Source organism: Stomoxys calcitrans, chromosome 5 (genome assembly GCF_963082655.1).
Source record: "Stomoxys calcitrans chromosome 5, idStoCalc2.1, whole genome shotgun sequence".
In the NCBI taxonomy this organism is placed as follows: domain Eukaryota; kingdom Metazoa; phylum Arthropoda; class Insecta; order Diptera; family Muscidae; genus Stomoxys; species Stomoxys calcitrans.
Genome location: NC_081556.1, coordinates 70,037,571 through 70,055,885, shown reverse-complemented (window position 1 = coordinate 70,055,885; position 18,315 = coordinate 70,037,571). Strand labels below are relative to the sequence as shown.

The 18,315-nt window shown below is 39.7% G+C and overlaps 1 protein-coding gene across 4 annotated transcripts; it reads right to left on the bottom strand.

Moving 5' to 3' along the window:
- Positions 1-7,043: 7,043 nt before the first annotated feature.
- Positions 7,044-17,487, bottom strand: LOC131997798 (uncharacterized). 4 transcript variants are annotated; one of them, XM_059369435.1, is made up of 2 exons: positions 16,005-17,487; positions 7,044-7,926 (listed from the first exon to the last, which is right to left on the bottom strand). In XM_059369435.1, the coding sequence occupies exon 2, from the start codon at positions 7,917-7,919 to the stop codon at positions 7,269-7,271; it is 651 nt and encodes a 216-aa protein (XP_059225418.1). In that variant the 5' UTR covers positions 7,920-7,926; positions 16,005-17,487; the 3' UTR covers positions 7,044-7,268. The 4 variants fall into 4 exon arrangements, with proteins under 4 accessions (XP_059225418.1, XP_059225419.1, XP_059225420.1 ...); XM_059369436.1 differs by lacking the exon at positions 16,005-17,487 and adding an exon at positions 15,809-15,998; XM_059369437.1 differs by lacking the exon at positions 16,005-17,487 and adding an exon at positions 15,831-15,998.
- Positions 17,488-18,315: the final 828 nt, after the last annotated feature.

Here is an 18,315-nt window from a genome sequence, read left to right as displayed (position 1 = left end):
AATTTTCATGACAGAAGAGAAATTTTTCGATAAAGCGTAATAAAAATTTTATATCAATTTTGTGTAAATTATTTACTACATAGTAGGAAACCGAAGTCTATTCTAGATATCCGACCTATTGACATACAGATTAAGCGTAAGGCAGCCACTGAGGGTATGAGACTTAAGGAGATGGGAGAATGGATTGAGGATGGGAGCAGCTCATCGGTCGCGGTATAATCGGGACGACGATAGGAAACCTGGAAGGAAGGGAAGAAGTTTCCGATCGGATACCTGAGATGAACCTTGAAGTCGAGTGCGAGGCACTGCTGCCAGAGGCATAGTCTTGGATTGACGGAACTCTAGTATTGCCATCTGGAAGATCATGTTACACGGATGGATCAAAGCTAGAGGACAGAGTGGGCCTGGGGGTTTACATTGAGAACCCAGGGACTGAGTTCTGTTTTAGACTGCCGGACCATAATACGATCCTGCAGGCGGAGATCCGGGTGATCACGGAATGCGTGAAGTGGTGTGGTGCTAACACGAGCACGTCGAGTGTGAACATCTTTAGTGACAGCAAAATTGCCATAAAGGCAATAACAACCAGGACGGTAAGGTCACGAACAGTCTTGCAGTGTAAGAAGGAGATTAATGCCTTCTTTGAGGATCGGAAAATCCGCATGGTTTGGGTGCCGGGCCATAACGGAGTAAGGGGAAATAAAAGGGCAGACGATTTGGCGGTAAAGGCCATAGGACTGCCGTCAAAAAACTTGGTTAACCCGAAGCCCTTCGGATCGACGCAGTCCAAGTTAAGGGAATGCGCATGCAACATTGTGGAACAGCTATTACTGAAAGGAAGCAAGAAGGAGGTCAGTATAGCTATTGGTATCATAACGGGACACATAGGACTTCGAGCTCACTTATGTAAAATCGGTGCGGCAAGCGATAGCATGTGTAGGGCATGCGGGGAAGATGATGAGACATTGGAGCATTTCCTATATCATTGTCCGGCTTTCGCGTCCAACAGATACCGGCACTTAGGTGGGGACACAATATCAGACATGAACCAACTTAGGGGAGTGGTATTGAAAACAATTAAGGATTTTGTAAGTACCACGGAATTCCTACCTTAAATTTTTCTTTTTAGAGATTACTTTATAGTTTTTAGAGCGCACAACAAGCCGATTATTGGCTTAGGTGTAAGTTCATAGTGGCATGGGGCGCATTAATATATGCACCCTCTATTCAACCTAACCTAACCTAGTCTTATACGAAACCAATTTTTTTTTTGGTGTATCCAAGACCAGTAAGAGTGAATGCTGCGAATATGATCAATGTTGAACCCTATTAATGAAGTATCGAACCACCGCATGATGGAGTTGTATTAATTTTACCTCTTATGTTCTGTGCTAATATGAAAATATTGAATTCTGACGGAATTGACCTTACAGTAAGTTCAAAAGAAAATACAAGAGAAGCTTTCATATCACCAGAACTAAAGGTTTACAGTGTTTACTGATTTTATTTTTATATGGAAAAATATGCTAGCCAGCACAAGACTATAGAGGCATAAAACACATATTAGCAGTCATTTTTAACATATATAAAGTTTCAATATATCGTTCTCTACATGGTGAATAGCAGAGTTATTCTAGTAAAGTTGCCAGAATTTCTTAACACAACTCATCAGATATCAGCAGGAATATAAAATAACATGAAACACACTATTTGAACATACACTGCGACCGACAGATTCAATTATTTTAATGAAATACGTACAAACTGTGGCAGAGCTTAGCAGTCACAAATCTCTGGCGATTTCGTTAACAACAACCATCACATTTGAGAATTGAAAGTTTGTTGCTTGTTTATTTAATTAAATTTAAAATTCTTTTGACAAATTGATTTCATAAAATTTAATTTATGTGCAACAATTTTATCGTATTTTTTTTTTTCTTTCAGATAAATTTTGCAGTTCATTGAAAACCTTATCACATCCTACAGGAGGTAAGAGCTGTGGTTTGAAGGCCGCTCTTTGAACATTGAAATTAAATTAAGATCCATTAAGCTGTAAGTGGACGAAGAACACTTAAAAACCAAAACATGGAAAGATTTCTTAATTACCAAGGGGTTTTAATCGAGGTCAAATTAGATGTCATAATCTCTAACGGCCTTATTCACAATACTCTTAAAATAGGTTTATTTGACAGTTCTTTAAAGGAAATGTGTCAAATAAACCCATTTCAAATCTACATTAAGTTCTGTGAATACCGGTGAATAGAATATAATTTTTGTTTATTAATCAAGAGCAAGGAAAAGCATATGATGTTAAAAATATGAATTATGCATGAAATAATTTCCACTTTTATTTGCCATTAAATTAATACTTTAAAGACTTTAGTTAAACACAACGTACGGGGACAAATCAAATATATAAAAGTAAAAGGGCTGCAGCTTGGTTAAGCAGTCTTTGAGGGTACAATCAAACACTGCTAACCTATTTTGAAGATATTTAAAGAAAGTAGAGATTTGGCCTGCGTATAAATTAGAGAACCTTATTTATTGATCTCTAATGGGCGCTGACCCTTCCACTTCAACCTAAATTTTCCAAAATTCCAGATCTTTGGAATGAACGGAGCGAATTGGAGCAAATTTCATTCAGCTTGGCAAACTGTTCTAGCAAAATTTTCGTTCTGATGTGTTGACTTTAATTCCTTCTTTCTGTGCCTAACAAATTCAGCCATGGAAAGGTAACATTATTGAAGCCTTTTGCAAAAATGGGCGTTCAAATCAAAACATAACTTGTGTATTTCTTTATTTTTTGCTCAATATAAAGGCTAAAATATATCCACAATTGCGAAAGTTGTGCGGAAAATTTAATTTACATAGTTACCTACATTGGCACATTTTTACAACAAAGTAAACACTTTTATCACGATTTTTTATACCCTCCACCATAGGATGGGGGTATACTAATTTCGTCATTCTGTTTGTTACACCCCTAAATATGCGTCCCCATGTGAGACCTCATAAAGTATATAAAGTCTTGATCGTCATGTCATTTCAAGTCGATCTAGCCATGTTCGTCCGTCCGTCTGTCTGCGTCCTCGTGCGTTCGCTAACTTTCGAAGGAGTAATGCTAGCCGCTTGAAATTTTGCACAAATACTTCTTATTAGTGTAGGTCGGTTTGGATGGTGAATGGGCAAAATCGGTCCTTGTCTTGATATATCTGCCATATAAACCGATCTTGGGTCTTGACTTCTTGAGCCTCTAGGGCGCAATTCTCGTCCGATTTGACTGAAATTTTGTACGTGGTGTTTTGGTATCACTTCCAACAACTGTGTTGAGTATGGTTTAAATCGGTTCATAATCTGGTATGGCTGTCATATAAACCGATCTTGGATCTTGACTTCTTGAGCCCAGAGAGCGCGCAATTCTCATCCGATTTGGCTGAGGTGATTTGTTCTGAATCCCAATAACTGTGCTGAGTATGGCGCAAATCGATACATAACCTGATATAGCTGCCATATAAACAGAAATGGGATCTTGACTTCTTGAGCCTCTAGAGGGAGCAATTCTCATCCGATTTGGCAGAAATTTTGTACAACGGCTTCTCTCAACGGCTTCAATAATATGATCTGAATCGATCAGTAGCTTGATACAGCTGCCATATAAACCTATCTCCCGAGTTTGCCTCTTGAGCCCCTACAAGGCGCAGTTCTTATCCGAATGAACTTAAATATTACACAATGACTTCTACAATGTTCAGCATTCATTTAAGGTCCGAATCGGACTATAACATGATATAGCTCCAATAGCATAACAGTTCTTATTCAATATTCTTTGTTTGTCTAAAAAGAGTAACCGCGCATAGAACTCGACAAATGCGATCCATGGTGGGGGGTATATAAGATTCGGCCCGGCCGAACTTCGCACGCTCTTACTTGTTTCTTTTATTGTAACTGTATAACGTGTGGCTTCAACATACCAAACGTTAGCTATAAATATTGCATTATTTAACCAAATTAACCTTGTTTATGGTAAACCTTTTTGTAGCTTCGCCTATGGTAGAAGGACCTTTCTTTTGTTCTAAAAGTAAAAACTCTTTAACTACAAAAAAGATTTGGAAGGCGCAAACGATTATTCAAAATTATTCTCTGTGTCTCTTCTACTACAGAGAAAGGCTGAGCATTTGAGGGAATAGACCAGTGGTTGGCAAAAATACTCACACTATTGCACATTACTTTGTATGTATACAAGAAATCAATCACAAGCAGCGCCATCACTAGTATAGGCACATTCTCCCACACAACATTTTTTCCTTTCTGCTTTAACTGAGCAAAGAGAAGTCTGTATATTGAGCAACTAAGTCGAGTGCGGATGGTAAACTCGAAAAAGTTTCGCCTTAGGTACAAAAATGCTGATATATCCAATGATAAACACAATTAGAGCTACACAGAAATGGCTGCCAGGTGCAAAAAACGTTGAAATGCGTTGAAAAAAAATCCATCTCAGGGTAGATAGTTAAATATGCGACAACAAGAACTCCTTTAAGTATTTTTATAACCTACACCACCGCTGTGGGACAGGTTATTATAACGTTGTGCATTTGTTTGCAACGCTAAGAAGGAGAAGAGCTAAACCCATCGATAAGTATACCGATCGGCTTAGAATTACTTCATGATTCGATTCAGCTATATCCGCCTGTAAGTCTGTCCATAGATTCTTCTAATCAATGCATTGCATTTGTTGTCTGATTTTCATACAAAATCAAAAAAATCAGTCCAGATTTAGATATGGCTCCCACATATATATCCTTTCATCCGATACGCCTTTTTAAAGCTGTAGGAGCCACAATTTTGGTCTGATCTTTACCAAGTTTGGTACGAAGTGTTATTTTGGACATTCCAATATGTGTGCAAAATTTTATAAAAATCGGTTCAGATTTAGATACAAGGTTCTATGCAGTTTTCCAATAGGTATACAAAATTAAGGTCTGAATAGATTTTAACATAGGTTCCATTTATTGAATGTAGTATGAATGCTGACCCGGTGGTGTAGGGTATTATATAGTCGGCTTCCTTATTGGTTTTGTTTTGTTTTTAGCATAAGGTTCAAATGTTGGTCGTGGCTGCGCCTCAAATAGTCCATACGCTTAGTCCAATTTTGCAAACTATTTCCAACATTTCGGCCGGTATCTCACGAATAAATGCTTACATGTTGTCTTCCAATGCGTCAATTGAAGTGCGCTTGTCTGTATATTCATGAGCTTTAACAAAGCCCTACAAAAAATAGTCTAAGGCGTTAAATCGCACGATCTAGGTGGATTTTTGACCGGTCCCGAACCTTAAATTAAAATGTTCACCGAACTGAGTTCATTTTTACGCGTGCTGTGTGGCATGTGGCACCGTGTTGTTGAAACCACATGTCATGCAAATCCACCTCTTGCATTTTTAGCAAAAAAGTTGGATATCATTTCTTGGTAGCGCTCACCATTCACAGTTACGTTACGATTCGCATCATCTTTGAAGAAGTACGGTCCAATGATGCCACCGCACCAAAATGTAACTTTTTCTGGATGCATTGGTAGCTCTTGCAATGCTTCTGGCCGATCGTGACTCTAAAATCGACAACTTTGCCTAATTACTTAAACATTGAGCCAAAAATGAGCTTCATCGTAAAATGGATGATGTGCCCGATCAACTTTCTTAACAGAGCATGCATTTTGATAATAAAATTCAATAATTTGCAAGCGTTTTTGCTTTGTAAAACGATTCATGGTTAAGTTATAGACCAAACTGAAGATGTTTGACATTGAGACAAAACACGCAACGAGGGTGAGCTGTTTAAGTCAGTGCTGCTAAAAAAAAAAAATAAAAAATCAACCTTTATATGTTTCCCCTAATTTGGACCAATATTGCAATAATGTGTCATTGTTAACTAATTTAATCGAAATTTGACAGGCAGGATTTTGTTTTGACTCTCGATATGACTGGTGAATTTCATAGAAATCGGTTCAGATTTAGAAATAGCTCCCATATGTATGTTCGTGCGATTTTGAGAAATATTGCAATAAAGTGCTTATTTTTTAACTCATGCCGTCGATTTTGGCAGAAAGGATTCTCTTATAATAAAGGATTCTCGTAATATTACTGGTGAATTTCATAGAAACCGGTTTAAATTTAGATATAGCTGCCATATACATATGCATATCGCACAATTTTCACTTCTGGAGCCACTGCGACGACTACCACAATACCTAAGAAGTTTGGTCGAAATCGGTTCAGAGTTAGATATGGCTCCCATATAATGTTCGTCTGTACAGTAACTATAAGATAATTATCTTGTTGTTTGGGGCTTCATTCAATAAATAAGGAATGAATTTGTGGTCTTAAGTGTGACCATATGTTAAACGATTCCGATATAATCTCTATATCCTTCACATTCCAAACCCTATATACTTGCTGTGTTTTATTTTAGTCCTGGATTTAAAACGCTAAAAAAGTTTCCAGCGCAAGTCTATTTGACATGAATTGGTAATGTCATATGCCAACCAGTCAAAACTAAAGGGTGATTTTTTTGAGGTTAGGATTTTCATGCATTAGTATTTGACAGATCACGTGGGATTTCAGACATGGTGTCAAAGAGAAAGATGCTCAGTATGCTTTGACATTTCATCATGTGCACAAGAATGGGGGGTTTCCTAGCTAGACGGAGCGGGGGTGATTGAGATCACTTGGGGATTTGTGGTGCTAGCGATGAAATGATGAGAGGCGATGTGACGTCACTGTAGGAATTCCCTGTGTGGCTGTGGATGTTAAGTGGACTGTAAGTGCGGGAGTTTTTTAACTTATTATTCCTCGTACACAGAGGAATAATGAGTTAAATAGGAAAATGAAGTATCCAAAACGAAAAGAAAAAAAAAATAAGAAGACGGTAAGTGTCGGGTTATGAGAGGTACAACGTTGGGTTTTATTGGGAAAAACAGAGAGGGGAAAAGAGATGTGGATGCTCACCTGGCTGCGGTTGTGGAAGAAGTGCCATTGTATACATTTGAAAAAAGGCAAGTGAGCTGCAGTACTAAAAGGCTTATAGCTAACAATTCACAATAGTCTTACACTCTATTCCAGATTAGTACGGATGGCAAAAAAGGGGGATATCTTATACGCTATACAATTCATAATAATAATTCACAATTCAATTAAAATTCATGGCACTTATTCTACCTTATATTCTTAAATTTAAAGGGACAAATTCAAATTTGTCCATGGCGCCGGCCTTGCGTTCACGCAAAGTTTGAGGGAGTTGCACACAAGACGGTTGCCAGCGACTTGATCGCTTCAGACAAAATCAAATAATTAGGTTGGAGAGTTGGTGGTTGGTTTGTTGGTTGGTGTTGTGGTTTCTTGGTGGGTTTTCGCTGGGGTTTGCGCTTTGGCTTTCGGTTGATTCTTTGTTGAGTGTTGCGTTGGTTTGCCTGTTTGTTGTTTCGGTGGTTCTGGGGCCCGTTGTGTCTTTTGGGGTGTGGCTGTTGTTGGCGGGCGGCAGCTGTATTTTGACGTCGGCCTAGTCGTGATTTGGCTGGTTGGTCTCGTTGGGCCTGAGCGGATGTGGATTGGCCATTGTTGGTTTTTTTTGGCTCTTGTCGCCGAGGCTGTGCCATGGGCGTTCTGGTGGCTGCCTTGGAGCTTTTCGGCTTTGGTGCTAGTTTTCGTGGGTGCAGCATGGTGTGGTGCTGGAACCCACATTTCCTACACGTCTCCGTCGACTGGCAATCTTCCACGGTGTGGCTTTTGGCAAGGCAATTTCGACAATACTTGTGTTGTCTAACTGCCGTCCTTCTATCTTCGACAGTCATCAAAATAAAAGATGGGCAGTACCTGAGGGCGTGGCGGTTTTGGCACACCATGCACTTGTAGACGTCTTGGACACGCATTGTAGATCTGAAAGTTAACAGAGGTTAATAATTTGGCAATGCAAGCAACAAGTGACACAGATCATATGAGAACGAGATACAATGAGATGAGTGATAAAAGGGGTTAGTATGCCCCTATGCAAAATGATGCATCGATATAGTATTAGGCTAGGATTTTCATTGGGGTTGATTGAGCAAAGGTAAGTGGCATAATTTAACAATTGGTCGAGTAATGACTCCTGATGCAATTCTTACATCCGCAATTCTAGTCCTCTTATCGGAACCGCTGTGAGTCTTAGTCACTCTTCCTAGTCGCCAGTCGCTAGGTGGTAGTAGATCGTCCATTACGACTACTAGATCACCAACTTCTATATCTGGAGATGTGGTCTTCCACTTGTATCGTTTCTGCAGTGCTTTCAGATATTCCTCTTTCCATCTAATAGCAAACTGGTGATGGATTGCCTTCAATTTCAGCCACCTGTTTACCAAGGAGATATCTTCAGCTAAGGGCTCTGGAAATGACATTATCGGAGCGCCTTTTAAAAAGTGTCCTGGAGTTAACGCCGTGAGGTCATTTGGATCCTCAGAGACGGCAGAGATAGGGCGAGAGTTTAGAACTCCTTCAATCCGAGCAAGTAATGTCGCAAATTGTTCGAATGTAAATAAATGAGCGCCAGCCACTCTCCTGAAATGGTGTTTGAAACATTTTACGGCTGATTCCCAAAGCCCACCCATATGTGGAGCATGAGGGGGTATAAACTGCCACTCAAAGCCCTGTGTGGAGTACCTCTCAGCAATGTCGCTTGCCGCAGTCTGAATAAAACTCCTAAATTCCCTCAGCATCTTTCGACTAGCACCTACGAAATTTCTGCCATTGTCAGATACTACCTTCCGAGGTAGGCCTCGCCTCCCAACGAATCGACAAAATGCGGCCTCAAATGCCGCCGTGGAAAGCTCGGAACATGGCTCCAAATGTACGGCCTTGGTGGCGAAGCACACGAAGATGCTCACATAGCCTTTTAAGAGAGGGGATCGGCGCAGGGATGAACTCCTAATTTCAAAGGGTCCTGCAAAATCTATACCGGTCACGTGAAATGGTGGTGTTATAGTGCATCTGTCCGGAGGGAGCGGAGCCATTATTTGGACGCAAGGTTTCTTCCTAAAAATGATGCAAGTTTTGCACTTATGAATGACGTTCTTCACTCTCGGCTTGAGACGTGAGATGTAAAATTCTGTCTGAATCATGCGACACATTAGGATGCACTCACCGTGGGCGAGAAATTCATGCAAATGGAGCAAATAGAGGTGGCAAAGCCGAGAGTTCCCTGGAAGTATGATGGGAAACCTTTCGTTGTAGGGTAAAGAACTAGCTGCGAGTCGACCATTAACACGTAGGACCTTGTCCCGATCTAGGAAGGGGTTCAAACATTGCAGTGAGGTTTTGTTGGACAATTCTTCAGACCTACTAACTTGCTTGTATTCATCTGGGTACCATTTCATCTGGGCTAACATTATTAGGCGGAATTTCGTGTGTATAACCTCATCCTGGGTAAGAATTGGAGAGGAGTTTCTCGTGGTACCTCTAGATTTAGCAAGGCAATTATAATAGAATCTGAACACGTAGGAGACCACCCTCAATGCTCGGGGGTACGAAGAGAATCTGAGCAAGATGTCTGAATCCTCTACTGTCTCGTGCATAACCTGGATATCTAGGCGCTTTCCTATCTCCGGGGAGACCAAAGGGTTCCTGTTGGGCCATTCTGACGGTGGGTTCGTCAGCCAATTTGGGCCATGAAACCACAATGAGTTACAGGTGAGGTCCTGCGGCCTACAACCTCTTGTGCCGAGGTCGGCTGGATTGTCATGAGTAGGGACGTGTCGCCATGTTCCCCCTGGAAGAAAGTCATGAATCTTGGACGTTCGATTTGCCACGTATGTTTCCCATGTCCATGGTGGTTTTGTTAACCAGCCAAGGACAATGGATGAGTCCGTCCAAAGAGTTATGCCACTAATGTCTAGATCGACAGTGCATAGTACAAAATTGACAAGCTTTGCGAGAAGGTAGGCTCCGTTGAGCTCTAGACGTGGCAGGCATACAGGCTTCAGTGGGGCTACTTTACTCTTTGCGACGAGCAAATTTGAGAAGACAACCGATTTGGAAGTTTGACACCGAATGTACACACATGCGCACATTGCTGCCTGAGACGCGTCAGAGAACCCGTGAATCTCTACTGTATCAGAGGGATGATACTGTAGCCATCTGGGTATGGAAATTTCTCCTATGTGATTCAAGTCAGTCACTAGAGCATTCCACTTCAGCAGGGTCTCTGGGCCGAGTTCGTCATCCCAATCCAGTCCTTCCAGCCAAAGTTGCTGCATCAGTATCTTTGATCTTATCACTACAGGGGTCACCCATCCCGCAGGATCAAATAATTGCGCGACGGCAGAGAGGACTCTGCGTTTGCTCATGGGCTGGTCTGTTGATATAGAGCCGAGGGTATAACTGAACGAATCAGTTAGTGCGTTCCACTTGATACCCAGTGTCCTAGTAGTGCTTGACTCATCGAAGCGTAGGAAATCAGAGTCATACAGACTCTCCTGTGGGAGATGTGCAAGCAAATGTGGGTCGTTCGCAGTCAACTTGACGAGAGGAAAGCCCGCCTGCTTAAGGACTGATATCAAGTCCTCTTGCGCTCGAATGGTGTCCTCTATAGAGAAGCCGCCGGACAAAATGTCATCGACATATGTCTCTTTCCTTAATGCTTTCGCGACATTGGGAAATTCGTTCTCAGAGTCAGATGCAAGTTGCAAGAGTGTGCGAATAGCCAAAAACGGTGCGCAATTCAGACCAAAGGTAACCGTTTTTAGCTCAAAATCCTTTACCGGTCCCTTTGGATCCGGCCTGAAAAGAATGCGCTGATATGCTCTGTCGATCGGATGTAGCCATATTTGCCTATACATCTTTTGAATGTCGCCACAGAACACATATCGGTATCTGCGCCAATTGAGGATCACAGATGTCAAATCGGTTTGCAGTGTAGGTCCAGTGTGGAGCACATCATTAAGCGAATAACCAGATTTGCTCTTACGAGATGCGTTGAACACAACTCTCACCTTTGTGGACTTGTGTTCTGGACGGACGACTGCGTGGTGTGGGAGATAAAAGGAATTGTATCGTCCATCGCAGTGGATTTCCTGAGACGAGGTCTCCTGAGCATGATCAAGAGAAATGTACTCGTTTAAAACCGAGTTGTACTCGGTTTTTAGCTCGGGATCATTAGAGAGCTTTGTCTCCATCCGATTATACTGAGCTAGAGCCAGAAAGCGAGACGAGCCAAGAGAAAGGGAGTCGGAGAATTCTGCTTTGAAAGGCAGTCTCACGACGTATTTACCGTCCGGGGATCTGGAGGTAGTTTTAGAGTAAAACTCTTCGCAAAACTGATCCTCTTCACAAAGAGGGGGAGCCATGGGTACCTCTTCTTGCTCCCAGAATTTCCTCAGAAGTTTGCTGATCCTTACATCTTCGGATTCAACCACGTTCGTGGAGAATGAGAAAATTCTTTCAGTTTGCATTGGACCGCTCAATACCCAGCCAAAAACTGTATTGTATGCTGAGGTATCGCCACATATATTTTTTCTGATTCCTTCAATGTTTATGAATCGTTCCGAATCATTGCCTAGAATCAGGTCAATTTGAGCGGATTTGTTGAAATTTGGATCGGCCAGATCTAGCTCCTCCAACTCTGAGGGATTTGAGATTTCGAACGAGACGGAAGGAAGCCATTTTGTCATTTTAGGCAATACTATTGCTGAGACTGAAAAGCGGACATCGTATTTCTCCGCAACAATGACTAGTTGGCATTCTTTATTCGATGTTTGAGTCTGTTCGCCAATTCCAGAAATCTCAAAGTGCGCTTTAGAGGTGGGAATTTGCAAGCGCCTCTGAATTCTTTGTGTTATAAAGGTTCGTTGAGAACCGGGATCAATAAGAGCTCTTAGCGTAAACAACTCCCCTTGATGTTCAACACGAACTAGAACTGTTCGTAACAAAATCATGTCGTTGTTGGCCGAAAAATTTGCCTGAACATGCGAGGATCGCCTTGCGGCTGAAGTTGAGGGAGTCTCATTGTGAGATGTGCTTTTTGAATTCATGCCAGAGGACTTAATTTGACCCTTGTCATCCTCGTGACCAGAATGGGTTACATGATCTTCAGTTTTCTCTTCTGGCTTACTTCTTAGATGAAGCAGAGTGTGGTGTGGCTTATGACAAATAATACAAGTGTTTACACTCTTGCAATTTGTCTTGAGATGAGATGAGGAGAGACAATTTATGCACAATTTGTGCTTGTATGCAAAATCTATGCGTTGTTGTGCAGTGTATTTCCGAAACTGTCCACAACTCCTTATTGTGTGGTCGGAACTGCAAAGGGGGCAAGAAGAGCTTAGCTTTTCTTGCGAGTGATAAGTTTGGATCTTACCACTGCTTTGAGACGGGAGCGAACTTCTGGTCTTTGTGGCCTTTATGCTCGAGAGCCGTTCCACAATTTCGTACCTGTTGATGAGAAATTCATCGAGCTGGTTCCAGGTAGGAAGATCGCGATGAGATCTGAGGGATTGTTCCCACAGAGCCAGCGTTTCATCTGGCAATTTGGTCGAAACCAAATATAACAATATGGGGTCCCAGCTTTCTACATTGACGTCCAGAGTCTTGAGAGTGCACAGACAATCATTCACGGTGGCTTGAATTTTGTGAATTGCCTCACTGTTCTCCACAGAAGCTGACGGAATGTTGAAGAGAATCTTCAATTGGTTGTCCACTAAGACTCGCTTGTTCTCATAGCGAGCCTTTAGAGCACTCCAAGCGAGCTCAAAGTTCTCATCGCAAAGCGTGTATCTTTTGACTATGGCGCCGGCCGCACCCCTAGTCTTGTTCCGCAGATGATACAATTTCTGAGCTCTTGTTAATTTCGGATGGTTGACGTAGACCGCCGTGAACATGTCACGGAAAGACGGCCATTCTTCGTAACCTCCTTTAAAAATTTCCGTATCACACGGAGGGACCTTGATGTAACTGTCAGCTACATCTTGAGACGAGTGGTTAACCGAAGGCTGGGGAAGGTAAGCCGGAATAAGGCTGTGCCTCGCGTTTTGGCGAGCATTTCCGCCTGATATTCTTAGAATATCTAGGATTTGGGACCTTGCCGTGTAATAGGCTTCAGAGCTGGCGTTGAAATTAATTCTAGCGTTCTCCCTAAAGTCCTTGGTGTTGACATTTCTTGGAGCTAGCATGAGACCTTCATAGGTAGCTTGAAGTCGTTGCCACCGATTCTCGAGGTCTTCCAATTTCACCTCCAAAACAGAATCAGTCTGATCCTGAATGTCGCTCTGTTCAAATTGAGTACAAAAGTTGATCAAGTGGTCGCAGTCAAATAGAAACTTGTCATGATTCAAAGACCTCTTAATTGCGGAAGCGGGATCTGATAAAGGATTGGATCCTGAAGACTGGGAAGCCATGTCTGCGGTCGCGTTCTCTAAGCTCATTTTGTACTGAATCCGTAAAATAAAGTGAACAATGAGAAATAGAGTAGGTAAGCGAAGTGGAAAGAGCTTTCAACTCCTGTCTGAGAAAGTAATGCAGAAGAATTATTTGGTAGAATGTCGTAAGAAAATCTGTTTGCCTTTGGAAACCCAGGGAGATCGAGACAATTTTGATTTGCGATTGAATTGAGTGCAAGCGTAAAGCTCCGATGAATAACCAAATTGTTCCGCCGGTAAGAGGTGATAAGATTCTGAATAATTAAAGAAGCGGTTCCCGCATTAAATGCCAAATATAGATTAAAAATCAGAATCTTAGCGGGCGTCTAAAGAGTAGTCTTAGACTTAAAGCGAGAGTACCAAAGGCAAGATCTTAGAGTTAACCCAAATAATTCATACTACTAAAGGTGAGGGACTGAAATTCTTGAGATGGGCATAATAGTAAGGACAAGTGGTGTCCGCAAATTCAAGTCAGAGGAATTGTACCAAATTCATGAAATGTAGTTCAATAGAGAGATAAACCTCTACTCGAATCGCACTCTAATTAAAAAGGAACAACCTCTACTGTAGAGGAGGAGCGCATAAAGAGAATTTCTTGAACTTTACTGTGAGCAATTAGGGTATTTAGTAATTCACAAGATAGTCAAATGACATTTGTTGAAATTTTTTGGAGTTGATTTCTTGACCATATGTGAAAATGAATGTTGTAAAACCGCAAAAAACACATACGTCTTTGTTACTCCAGAAATTTCTTCAAATATCTCTGATTAATTCATAAAAATCTTCAACTTGTTAAACAAGTTCACATAAAGGCTGAAATTCAGATAAACAATGTGTATATGGTTTGCAATGAAATGGGTTAGTTAGTATATGTATTGATTCTGTTAGTACGAAAATAATTCCCTGTCCCTCAATTCAAATTACATATGCTGGTAATGGTATAGTAAATAGTAAATTCTCAAAAAATTTTTCCCAGTGTATGTCTGCTGGCGGTAATGGAAATTCTTGTTCTATCCCCAAACTTTTCTTTTCCTTTTATAGACGGGTTGGTTTTCCGTCAATTCGCATAAGCGAGACAAATTTCCCAGAAAAAAACCAAATCCCACAACCAGTTACCAAAGCGCTAATCTGGCAACACCGCGTATTTGGTGGTTTGTTTTGATCTTCATATAACCACTTCCAATGGGAGCAAAACAAACTTGATTAATTGTTATGTATGTACGTGTGTGTACCAGGTGGCCGAACGCGTGGGCTCTGCCTGTCAAGCAGCGGCAGAGTCAATGTGTAGGGAGTAAGCAGCACAGACGATACCCCTTGGACATAAATATACATACACTCATACGTATAAATGATAGACTGAGCGGAGAATTGGCGCGTATGTTTTTTTTTTTTTTTTTTTTTGTACAAAGCGACGAGTTAGTCCCTCGCCCTTCTTGTTTATTTACGCTTTATGTTTTCAGTTTGATTTTACTTTTTCTTATTCTTGTAACCCAATTGCTTTGATGGGTTCTCTTTTTTTTTCTCTCTTTGTTTACGTTTATCGATGATGATTATAATTAGAAAATAAATGGAGATAGAATCGTGCAATAATGTACTACATATAAAAATGTGAGGGAGATGTGCAATAAAACTATAGTGCTGTGATTTAGATTTAGTGTTTCAAATTAGTGCAATATTTTAATATTTTTAGCTTAGTTCAATACATAAATATCAACTATTGTCGTGATATCAACGTGTGCAATATTACCAAAATACCAAACCCACAAGGGGGAAATATTTATATGTTTAATGGTATGCATTAACTAGCGTACATGAAAGTGGGTCAGCTTTGGCCAATGAAAAATGATATGTGTTATTGTGCAATATTTTTAGTTTTAAATATTTTAAATCTTTATGTGTTTATTGAATGACTCAAGCGTATGTAAGAGCGGGTAAACGCTTGGGATGTTGAAATGATCTTTTGACGATGTGAATTTTAAATAGTAAATAATTTTAACTGAATCAATTGCCTATTTGGATTTCTATGCAATGTATTAAGCGTGTATAAGCGGGGATTAACAATTGCGAAGCATGAAATAATATCGAAATGGCGTAGTAATCTTGATCTGTGCAATGACTTTAACACAATCGCCAACAAAAGTGTTGGACAGATGAATTTTTATAGATTTAGTTGCGTATGTGAGCGGGTAATGATTGGGATATGTGCAATATTTTACGAAAACTGCAATATTTTATTAGGTCTTGCAATAATTTATACAAATGTGCAATATTTTATGAACACTGTGCAATATTCTATAACAACGTGCAATATTCTATTAGTGCAATATTCTGTAAAAACTGGAATTTTTTTTTCTCTTTGTTAAACTGCCACTCACCGAAATTTACATAATCACCCACCTTAATGTATGAGAATGCGGGTTAATTCTTTTTCCCTCTTTATGAAGTGCAATAAATTAAACGGTGCAATAAATTTACATTTAGTTAATAAGCCACATGTGCAATATTTTTTCCTTTTGTTTTCATTGATTTTTAGGGCCCAGTTTGTGAATGTTATTAAATTTTAAACTTTACCTGTTGTTGCGGTAATTTTAAACACTTATTTTACAATATTTTTTTTTTTTTTTTTTTTTTAACTTGTCTAGTGCTGTCTGCTTTTAACTATGTATGTATGTTCAACAGAGTGATTGGTTTTTTTTTTTTTTTTTTTTGCTTTTCTTCTAATTTCACTTGTCTTTTTTTTCAAACAATTTTCCTTTTTTATTTCAACAATTTTCCTTTTTTTTTCCTTTTAAATTTTATGACCTTTTGCATGCTTTACAAATAGTGAACGTAAATTAAAGCACATTTTTCTTTTTAACTTTTGCACCTTTCGTTCTTTCACAATTGTTTTAAATATTGCCTTCCGATTGCACTCATCACTTAACTTCAAATCTATTCAAATGTAACTAAATTCTTCTTCTTGCAAGTGTGTGTCTGTCTGCCTGAGTGCTTCTTCTTTTTTGCTTTTTTGCTCTTCCTTCATTCGCTTTTGGCTTTGGCCCTTCCAGTTGAAATCTAGTTATTTACTCTCTTCTTCAATACCAATGTAATGAGAGAGTTAACATTAATCTCCGTTCTTTTATACACCGTACGAAACGATCGTTGAACTTTGTGTTGTATATAGAACCGACTATGTATTAAAATTCTTATGTTTTTGGTTGAAATTATGTACTTTTTTTCTTGTGATCTTAACCCGTTATGTAGACTTTTAAACGACTTTCATTTGACTTTAACGGGATTTCTGCCAATGAACAAAATAACATGAATTTTATGCAATTTTCAGAGATGTGTACAGAAATATGTTTTTAAATAACCTTGTTTTCAGCACTTTTTACGGTGTCCAACACATGAGGACAGACAGCAACAACACTTCTTTGCACTTTTAGCACTTTCCTCTCACAATTGACGATTCTATCTTTTTTTTGTTATATAGATAAAGGCATTTACATACACACTTTTGAAAAAGGAATTGAGACGAGCTGATAGTTTGCATGGAATAACAAATTTTATCTCTTTTTTTAAGGGATTTCCCATATATTACACCGCATTTAAAAATGCGTTTTTTGGTCTTTACATGCGGTTTTCACATTCATAATGTATTTTGCACTTTTATACATTTTCCGTGTAGAACTATCTTTTTTTTTTTTTTTTTTTTGGTTTTACTCTGCCCTTTACAAGTGTGTATGTAATGTATGCTGCCTTCTTAGAGAATTTAAGTGGTTTCACTTACCGAACCGATGACACACAACTAAGTATGTTAGACAATGCAGACGGGGATTACCTTAATCGATGGTACTCTCAGTGAACGGCTTCGATGGACCATGCACAAGAATGGGGGGTTTCCTAGCTAGACGGAGCGGGGGTGATTGAGATCACTTGGGGATTTGTGGTGCTAGCGATGAAATGATGAGAGGCGATGTGACGTCACTGTAGGAATTCCCTGTGTGGCTGTGGATGTTAAGTGGACTGTAAGTGCGGGAGTTTTTTAACTTATTATTCCTCGTACACAGAGGAATAATGAGTTAAATAGGAAAATGAAGTATCCAAAACGAAAAGAAAAAAAAAATAAGAAGACGGTAAGTGTCGGGTTATGAGAGGTACAACGTTGGGTTTTATTGGGAAAAACAGAGAGGGGAAAAGAGATGTGGATGCTCACCTGGCTGCGGTTGTGGAAGAAGTGCCATTGTATACATTTGAAAAAAGGCAAGTGAGCTGCAGTACTAAAAGGCTTATAGCTAACAATTCACAATAGTCTTACACTCTATTCCAGATTAGTACGGATGGCAAAAAAGGGGGATATCTTATACGCTATACAATTCATAATAATAATTCACAATTCAATTAAAATTCATGGCACTTATTCTACCTTATATTCTTAAATTTAAAGGGACAAATTCAAATTTGTCCATCATGAATAGACTTATTAACGAGCAACGCTTGCAAATCATTGAATTTTATTACCAAAATCAGTGTTCGGTTCGAAATGTGTTAAAATTTTGACAAATTTTGTTCAGCGATGAGGCTCATTTCTGGTTGAATGGCTACGTAAATAAGCAAAATTGTCGCATTTGGAGTGAAGAGCAACCAGAAGCCGTTCAAGAACTGCCCATGCATCCCGAAAAATGCACTGTTTGGTGTGGTTTGTACGCTGGTGGAATCATTGGACCGTATTTTTTCAAAGATGCTGTTGGACGCAACGTTACGGTGAATGAACACATTTCGAATTTATATGAGGAAAAAAGTGCAAAAAATTGTAAAATTCATAGGGCATAGCATTCAAATAACGTTTGGTAAAATTTGTGCAGACAATTGTGTAAATAAATGATTTAAATTTTTAACCATT